We start from the raw sequence: 9,654 nt of genomic DNA, 5'->3' as shown, positions 1-9,654 counted from the left end.
TATTACGTACTATGTGTGTGTGTGTGTGTGTGTGTGTGTGTGTGTGTGTGTGTTAAAGATCTCTCACAGTCAGACAATCATTCCTGAGTATGATATCAGCCTTTTTTTTTTTAAATAATTACCACGAACCACTGCAAACACTTTGATGAGTCATCCTAATGTTAGCTCACAAAAAAGTTTGGATTTGAGGACTAAAAAGTTCTCAAATATTGATGGATCTTTTCAGGTTGTAAAAAAGTGCTACAATATCTTCAGTTGCAAAATATGACAAACATTAATATCGAGAACGCACAAATAATTGTCAATAATATAGTGAGCCTAAAACAAAGATATCTAGAATCTATAAAAGCAAAGACAAATACTTTTTATTAAAGTAGCAAAGTCAAGACATTACTTTGTTCAAAGCATTTGCTACTTAATAAAACCAGGTTAACTCTTCCTGATGAGCTCTTTTTATTCCCTACCCAACAAATAACAGAATGAATGGTGATTAACAAAAATAGTCTTTGTTAAGCTTTTGCCACTAATCGCTGACGGTCCGTCCACACGGCGGCGTGCGTTGAAGCTTCAACGCTTCTTCCTATTCACTTTGAATGGGGTTACGTCACGCTTTGCCGAACTGCATTGTGGTTCCGTCGCTTCGCTTTGCTCGCTTCAAAAGTTAAGAAAAGTTCAACTTTTGAAGCTTCGACGGAAGCGTCAGCCAATCAAATCATATGCCAGTACAAGCTCTAGCCAATCAAACCGCGTGCTTGTGTATCCGGGGCAGGAGATTCATGTGATTGGTTGTTGGTCGAGTTTCAGACACGCCCACCGGCAAGCTTCAACGCACGCTGCCGTGTGGACGCTGCGTGAAGGTTGTTGTTTCAGTTTCTCCTGACTAATTGCCTGTCTTCATATTTCAGATGTCTCTGATGGCTCCTCGCTGCCCGCTGTCGAGCTGCCAAGGAAACGGAAGGGAGATATGGAGGAGAGGTCAGGCCCGCATGTTGATATGTTATCATAAGTACTCCTTCCTGGTATAAAATAACCCACATTATGTCCTATCTTGCAGGCTTAGCATGGACTGTAAGATGGAAGATGACCTCAGCAGGTAAACAAGCTTCCTGGTATTCTTCACACACATTTGATAAGAGGAAACTGGCTAAGAGTTTGATTTTTCATCCCTTTAATTGCAGATCTGAAGAAGAGGATCAGCAAGTCAAAATAAAATGCTTCAGGTATTTCTATTTTTACATCAAATGACTCTTTGCAAAAGTATGGTGTGCTTTGGATTGGTGTTATTTACAGTGTAATGTAAGAGCTTGTTCTCTTGTTCTTTATTAGGATCCCCATTAGCACTAGCATGAACATTGGCTATTCTTCCTGGGGTCCTCACACACACAAAACATACGTAAAACTACATGCATAAAACAAAACTGATAATTGAAACCATTATATAATTACACTTTGAAGTATATATTTCCCGCCAAAATGGATCCAGTTGGTACAAATGACTGATTTGTGACTGTTCCTACAGGGAACCTCACCGACAGATAGAGAAGCGGCGTAGGGACAAAATGAACAACCTGATAGACGAGCTGTCGGCCATGATCCCCGCCTGTCAGCCCATGGCGCAGAAGCCGGACAAACTGACCGTGCTGCGGAAAGCTGTGCAACATCTGAAAGCCCTCAAAGGTACTTCTGAACCAGCCTGGGCATTTTAAACATCAGTGGCCTGTGTTACCCTCCATCTCAAAGTGAGTGTCTGGTGTGTTTTCAGTCGGGACCAGCAGCGCATTTGCGGACTCGACCAACAAGCCCTCCATCCTGCCCCAGGACGACCTCAGGCAACTGCTGCTCAGGGTAGATCCTCACGGACCCACAGAAAACAGTTTAGAAAGATTTCAACACAACATGCTGATGGAGACCAAACCGATCTATCTGTGCAATATCTCTATCTTTCTTTCTAGCAGGCTGCGGACGGCTTCATGTTAGTAGTAAGCTGTGACCGGGCTAAAATCCTCTTCATCTCCGAGTCTGTCGCCAAGATCCTCAACTTCAGCCTGGTATGTCGCACTTCAACATGATTAGCTATAAATACATATATGTCGTTTGACTTGAATCATATGGTAAAAAAAAAGAGTAAAAGCTTGAGTTATTTTGTAATGAAAGGTTGTTCTAAGTAGATTTTTGTAAAACATAATATTGTGTGTCTGTACATGTTATGTGTGCAAACTAAAGCACATGACACTTTGTTGAATCTCTAATAAAGACTTACTGAAACTTTAAATATTCAAGGCCAATTGAGGCCACCAACCTCTGAGCTCCTTTTCCTTTTTTTAGAGCAATAGCCACACCTGCTTACCACATGTTTAGCTTCGATACGGATCATAAACAAAGAATGCAGATAAGGAGGTGCATCAGGATACATAGTCAAACTGAAAATGCAAGAAAAACTAAACTGGTAGCAGAAATCCTACAAAGACAACAACATACAGAGATAGAAAATCACTACAAAGAGACAGGAAAAAACGAGCTAAACTACAACAACATCTAAATGTATTGGCTTCACAGTTGGAGCTGACTGGGCAGAGCTTGTTTGATTTCATTCATCCCAAAGACATCAACAAGGTGAAGGAACAGCTGTCATCTTGGGAGTATCCAAAGGAACCCATGATCGATGCTGCCAGTAAGTCTGTTTGCCCTGTAACGTCTAAGAAACTGTGAAATCTCCATCAAAGTCATGATCACGGTTACAGAGACATACGTCAAAAGGGAAATATGTCTCTGTGTGCGCAGCTGGGCTTCAGGTCCAGACGGATGCCCCCGTCAGGCCGACCCACTTGTCCTCTGGAGCTTGGAGATCCTTCTTCTTCCGGATGAAGCACAGCCGGGTGGCGGGGAAGCAGGAGGAAAAGCACCAGCTGCCCTGTGCTGCTAAAAAGAAAGGTGGGTTCAGACGTGGCACTTTCAGCAGATTAAACATTTAGTCTTTTTAAAGGAAAGAAAAATACCCATTTTCACAGGCAATAATCCCACCTTTTTAACATATTTCATGACTTTTTTGTACCCCCAGACACCTCCAGATACTGCACCCTGCACTGCACTGGATACATGCGGAGCTGTCCGTGCAGCCAGCTGGATTCAGAGGGGGACGCTGAGACCCCCAGCCTGAGCTGCCTGGTGATGCTGTGCCGCCCCCTCCCCCACGGCTCCCCCCAGCCTCCCAAAGACATCAACGCCAAGCCCTCTGCGTTCGTTACCCGCTGTGCCATCGACGGGAAGTTCACTTTTGTAGAACAACAGTGAGTGACCCGATTCCACATTTTGTTGAGGCTCATTTCTATTCACTTCCCATTTTCACTCTGCGTCCCCCTGTGTCCTCTCTCTGTCCCAGAGCCACCACAGTCATCGGTTATCTGCCGCAGGAAGTTCTCGGCACGTCGTGTTACGAGTACTTCCACCAGGACGACCTGCAGCACCTCGCAGAGAAACACAGGCAAGGTGATGGAGCAAAGCGACACAGTTCATCTGATTCTATTGGAGAAATTGGAAAATGTGTTGTTGTGCAGACGTTCAAGATAATTGACCAACTTGTGTCCAATCTCTTGGCAGTCCTTCGAAGCAAAGAGAAGATTGAGACGCTGTGCTACAAGTTCAAAACCAAATACGGCTCCTATGTTTCCCTCCAGAGTCAGTGGTTTAGTTTCACAAACCCATGGACTAAAGAAGTTGAGTTTATCGTGTCTTCAAACAGGGTTATGTCGTAAGTAATGATGCATTTATGAAGTTAAGTGTTAACAACAATTTGGGTTTTAATCCTGATACAATCTACTTCTTTGACGCACTCATCATGATGCCAGAACAGCTTTATTCTTGGATGTAACAGCGTAAATACTCTTTTGCACCAGCAGGGGGCCCGGCCACATAAAAGATGAGAAGTCAGGCCGCCTGAAAGCTATGCAAGGTAATAACTACAGTGTATTCTGAGGATTCACAAAGGCTGTTATTTCTTTTGTATGATTTTTTTTTTATAAAGTTTTGTTTTTACTCTTTTCTTCTTCCTCAGAGGAGACAAAGCAAATACCCATAATTCCCAGCCTTTCCAATGGTGTGGGCACGATGATCTACGCAGGCAGCATAGGGACCCAAATTGCAAATGAACTCCTCGACTCATACAGGTGCATTGTGTGTCCATATGTACAAACATGTTAACCTATTGCAGTGATTGTAACTTGCAACGTTCAGGGATTTGATTCATTAGCAAACATCTAAACATTAGATATCAGCAATAATATCTGAATGTAAATGACCTTAAATGACCTTAAATTCAGCGCAAGTGTCATCACCGTAGGACTGCCTCACTATCTTGTAGGCCTTATGGAGAAATGTGTTAAAGATGTCATAAGTAAGTGGTTTTAGGTGTATATGTCGAATAGGATATAAAAAAGTGTACACTGCATGAATAAAAACATCTATATCAAGCTTAAAATAATATTTCTAATTCATTTAGAAACTATAAATACATATTTACAGTATATTATCTCCCGTTTTTAAGCAGGGTTAACTCCTCTCCATCCAGCGGAGCTTCCAGTCCGTTTGGCTCGACCAATGAGAAATGTCCCCTGGTGTCTCCACCAATCAGCACCAGTGTGAGTGTCCCCTTCATCACCACAACACCTTTGGAGGCAAATTACACTTAGTCATTACAGTACTCACAGTCCTTAAACTTTTCCCTCATCACGCTTCACAGCCATGTTTTGTGTTTTATTGTTATATGTGTTACTGTCTGTGTTTAGCGGCATAAGCATGGCGAGATAGTTTGTATGGAAATATATGTTTACTTGTAATTGTAAGCTAATGTTGGTGCTGTGTAGTATTGATATCCAAATTATCAAAACTAGTATTTTATACATTGTTTGAAGAAAATTAATCTGGACATGGGAAGTTATGATTCAAACATATTTAAAAAATATATAATAATTCAATATAAGAAGCGGTAACAATATATTTAAATCATAATTGTAAAAAATAGATTGCCTTCAAGGCAACTGCACACATTGCACCGGTGTAGGTACCATATCTGCACGGCCTACCAGATTAGCACGGGGTCCGTTACGCTTACTAATGACGTCACGCATTGGCTGTACCCAAGAGGACATTTTACACGGCCAAATTCCGCAAAGAATATAAAAAATAACAATCGACAGTGAATGTATGTTAGTGGAACTGTGTCAGGAAAGTGAAGTGTTAATTAAGTAATGTTATTGAAGAACTGAAATGCATAAAATTGAAAATTAATATGTATCATATCCCTCCGAAATGGTATCTGGTGTTTCCATAGCAACAACAACTTCCTGTCAACAGCGTAAACTCCCACAGACAGTACACACGTTCATCCTCTGAACGTGTGTACTGTCTGTTCAAAAAACTGCAGGAACACAGAGAAAAAAACATAACCCCCTTCACATCTCAACTATTGTAAATGTTACGGGTCCCCGATGTGACCACAATAGCAGTGATGATAACTGTATTAAGCAGGTGAAACAGGAGCTGTTGACAGGAAGTTGTTGTTGCTATGGAAACAACATGATGGTATCTGATATCATAAAGACGGAGAAAGTAAAGAATAACGTTTATGTTTAAATGTTAGCACCCCCCGAAGAGGCACAAGCTCTTACGTTGAGTCTGGAGTTTCAATAAATTCTAAATCATCAGTAAAATCTACGACCACATTTCGGAGGTATATGATACATACTAACTTTCATTTTTATGCATTTCAGTTTTTCAATAACATTACTTAATTAACACTTCACTTTCCTGACACAGTTCCACTAACATACATTCACTGTCGATTGTTATTTTTTAATATTCTTTGCGGAATTTGGCCGTGTAAAATGTCCTCTTGGGTTGCCGTACAGCCAATGCGTGACGTCATTAGTAAGCGTAACGGACCCCGTGCTAATCTCGTAGGCCGTGCAGATATGGTATCTACACCGGCATTGCACTGCACACAAATAGACAAAGTTAGTCAAATCTGTTTTTAAAAAAAAAAAATGTTTTTCTGAAAGAAGATATCAAAACGCTATAAATGTCAATACTGACCAGATCATAAACCAACTATGTTTGGCTGTTGTGTCTCGCCTTGATTACACACACGTCATGGGAGACAGGTGTTTTAATGTCACATGCCTTGTTTCAGGCGTCCAGCGGAGGGGGGGCAGCAAGCAGCTCATCACAGTCTGACTCCAGGACAGCAGCTGGCGCCAGCTGTGCGACTGCTGACAGTTCAGGTACTGTGAACAGGATTATGAAATATCTAATCTGAGGCGTTATCAGTTATTCTATACTTATACACAAAGAATAATAAGAAACTCACACAACCTTCCCAAAGGTGTAAAGAACTCTTTCAGTCTTTGTACTGTTGACAACCCTCCTCAAACTGATTCAACAGTATAGAACAATCCAACATATGTGCAAATGCAGGTGTATGTTTATGTATTTGTTGGGAAACCATGGCAGTGACTTCGGGTTTAGAGATCATTTCTAATTCTCACACCCAAAATGTTTCAATGCTACTGTTTTAGAGTTTTCCTCCTGAAGAGTTGTGTCTTGGCTCTGTTTCACCAGGCCAGGTGTCCCAGCTGGAACTGGATGGCATGGTGGTGCCGGCGCTGAGCAGCTTCAGCAGCGACGAGGCAGCAATGGCCGTCATCATGAGTCTGCTGGAGACGGAGGTAAACGTGGGTCAACCGGGGGACTACGAGGACTTACACTGGCCTTTCTAAAGAGTGCACAGACTTTAAACTCTTACCAGCTGGGGGCCGTTTCCTGCTGGGAGCACTCAGCGGATGTTTTATTCTGCGTCTGACTCGGATGACTACAGCTGACCTGCTGGAATTCTACCAAAGACTCCACCATGTACTAACAAGATTGAATGGGATTTATTGTTACTGTAATTACCTTGTTGGCCCCCTTTGTCTCTCACCTGGTTGTGAGGTTCAAGTGTCCCGGAGCTTGTTGGGATTTAGTGTATTCAGGGACATATCGCCGTCCTCAGAAGGGTTCGAGCCCAATGAGTGAGGATTGTCTGGAGGAGGATCCCACTCCGCTGTGTGCAGTGCTGCTAGAGAAACTCCTCTAATGCACGTGTCCTTTTTGAAGTATCTGTTTTCATATGAAATGTGCACTTAAGGGTCATGCCTTACTGTGTTCGCATATCACATTAATCCACTGAACTCCTGGGAAAATATGAAAAGGCCATCGTCTCAACAAGGACATTCTAACATGTTTTAGACCAGAGGTTATTACCATCTTTTATACCCTCTCTTCTAACCCGTAAACCTTTTGAAACAACCCAACACTGCACTGAGTATGAACAAACTGTTTATCTCCAAATGTCCAATCACCACAACATCCTCTAAAAGGAAATGAAAGTTTAGCCCACTTTCCGTCAGCTCTCCAGCTATTCTGGATCAGATGTTGGTGTTCTTTTTTTCTTATGACCTATTTTCAAAATAACCCGCTTAATGCCATTCATCAGGAGAGGGCATGCTAAAGGAAATAACATTTGATTTGATCCCAGAATAACCCCTGGAGTGAATGAGTTTGGATTTCACTTGCCTTCATACTGCACCTGTAAATTGTTGGTATATCACTGGTTCCTCTAATATTGAAAGCAAATTATGATTTGTGTTTCCTTGAACAAATGATTACCCTGACAAATGTCAATTGTAAATCAACCTTTATTGGGCTTTATAATTAAATCTGTTGGAAAATATTTGCTGTTGCCACCAGGGTCATTTATTGAACACGCCCTGCTGTCACAGGACAACATGATGGTTGTATGTGCAAAGTGTGGTTGATGTATCTGCTGTAATAAGGAATGAAGGTATTTGAAAGTAAAGTTTTTTTTTTTCATAAATTGTCTGAACTCTGTTGTGTCTAGTTTAGATATTGTTTTATAATTTAGTATATTTGCCAGAGGCAGGAATCTCATGCAGTACTCCTTATTTGCTATTCAACTGAATTCATAATTTGTTTCCAAAATAAGCACATTGTAAGGAACCGAATAGTTGTCTTTTATTGTCACTCATTGAAACAATACGGAAATAAGGAGGGACAAACATGCAGCAGGATCTCAGTGTTGGTTTTTGCACAGATATGTACATAGTTTAAAAAGTTTGACCAGTCCTTAAAAGGATGTTTACTCTCAATCAAAGGCTGTTAAGTTTTTATCTCTTAAAATGGAATCCATTTATTTTAAGGTTTTTAATTTTTTTGGCTTTTAATATAACACAGAATGGGAAATGAATCAGGCACTTTTAAAACAATATGTTGTTTCCCTACTGCATGTAATGGCATTTTTTTTAAATGTATTTGTCTAGCCCTGATTTTATCATAAATAATATGGTTTTCTTTGATTGAAAAAATATTTAGAGAGAAAATCTACCAATGTCTCTTCTTTTTAGTACTGAACAACTGAAGCCAATATGAAATGTAAATATGTAGACTGTGTGTCTGTCTCTCTCCTGTGATCAGTGTGGAAGAGCTTATCTGTCGAGTAAACTAAAGCCATCATCCCCTATTACCCAACTGCTTGTTGCTGCATCAGCTTTCCAAACCACCAAATCTGTTTAGGTGTACACAATATACACAGCTCATTCCTGTTTCTGTCACTGAAGTCCAGTGTCATGACGCTGTGATGAATTACATCCCTCTTTTCTCTCTCCTCTTCCCCTCTTTAGCACACATTGAAAACATGCTCAGCCATCAACTGTTCAACTAAACCAAAGTCTCTTTATTCAGCTTGCATGGCAGTCTTATAATACAACAAATAGTTAACAGTCAATTATTTATGAAAAGCCGTTTAAAACCCCCCGTCAAAAAGTGTAAAGTGCAGTTTGTTAGTGTGCCTACAGCTGGACTGAGCCTGGACACTGTTTATGAATGCATGTAGATACAGTAGAGCAAGGGAATATCAGATCAATGTAAATGGTCACAACTACAGCTGACATTTTAAAATAATTCAAGTGTATCAGAGTACATAGGTCCACACTCGTTTCTTATCTCGCTTCTCAAACATCAGTGCATTTCTGGGTCGGACCTCCTTACAGAGAACCCTCGTTACATCACACAAGATTTTCCTTTTCAAACCAGACTTTAAACTAAGAATGTTGTGTTAATTAGTTGTAATTATTCTTCAAAATACTGAACACATTACCAGTCAATTGCCAAACATAAATCAAAAGCCATAGATAGTTGGGACAGAATAAGTCGTGGCAGTACAAACAACATTTGTTTAACATTTAGTTCACAATTCTGGTGAGAACAAAAGGATACATTTAAAGGTCCCCTATTATGCTCTTTTTCAACAATATATTATAGGTCTCGGATATATACACTACGTCTGTGATGTGGCTCGAAATACCAAACATCATTGTAGCATGCCATAAACCCCTCGGTTTCAGCACTGTTTCAATAGTGCAGATTATGTTTCTGTAGCTTTAAATGCAAATGAGCTGCTGCTGGCCACGCCCCTCTGCAAGATGATTGGTTTTAAAAAATCACAATGGTGCTCTAGGAGGAGATTTAGCTGATAAGGTGGGCGGGTGTTACCTTGGTTGGTTATTGGCTAATGGTTGGGCAACCCAAAAAAACGTTATGACATCA

At 40.8% G+C, this 9,654-nt stretch overlaps 1 protein-coding gene across 1 annotated transcript; it reads left to right on the top strand.

Annotated features, from left to right (window-relative positions):
* Window positions 1-908: 908 nt before the first annotated feature.
* Window positions 909-7,899, top strand: LOC104956106 (aryl hydrocarbon receptor nuclear translocator-like protein 1). The gene is made up of 16 exons (XM_010783549.1): window positions 909-975; window positions 1,055-1,093; window positions 1,179-1,220; window positions 1,520-1,677; window positions 1,763-1,845; window positions 1,956-2,048; window positions 2,557-2,671; window positions 2,782-2,931; window positions 3,059-3,287; window positions 3,380-3,486; window positions 3,598-3,748; window positions 3,894-3,949; window positions 4,052-4,163; window positions 4,541-4,634; window positions 6,185-6,275; window positions 6,613-7,899. Exons 1-16 carry the CDS (start codon window positions 965-967, stop codon window positions 6,768-6,770), a joined length of 1,689 nt encoding a protein of 562 aa, XP_010781851.1. The 5' UTR covers window positions 909-964; the 3' UTR covers window positions 6,771-7,899.
* Window positions 7,900-9,654: the final 1,755 nt, after the last annotated feature.

Source organism: Notothenia coriiceps, unplaced genomic scaffold (assembly GCF_000735185.1).
Source record: "Notothenia coriiceps isolate Sejong01 unplaced genomic scaffold, NC01 NC01_scaffold00025382, whole genome shotgun sequence".
NCBI classification, from domain to species: Eukaryota; Metazoa; Chordata; class Actinopteri; order Perciformes; family Nototheniidae; genus Notothenia; species Notothenia coriiceps.
This window is presented reverse-complemented; position numbering and strand designations above follow the sequence as displayed.

Excerpts from the sequence above, each read along its gene's own strand:
- LOC104956106 (XM_010783549.1), top strand. Across the intron at positions 3,288-3,379 it reads TTCACTTTTGTAGAACAACA|AGCCACCACAGTCATCGGTT; the intron begins GTGAGTGACCCG and ends TCTCTGTCCCAG. Across the intron at positions 4,635-6,184 it reads CTCCACCAATCAGCACCAGT|GCGTCCAGCGGAGGGGGGGC; the intron begins GTGAGTGTCCCC and ends GCCTTGTTTCAG.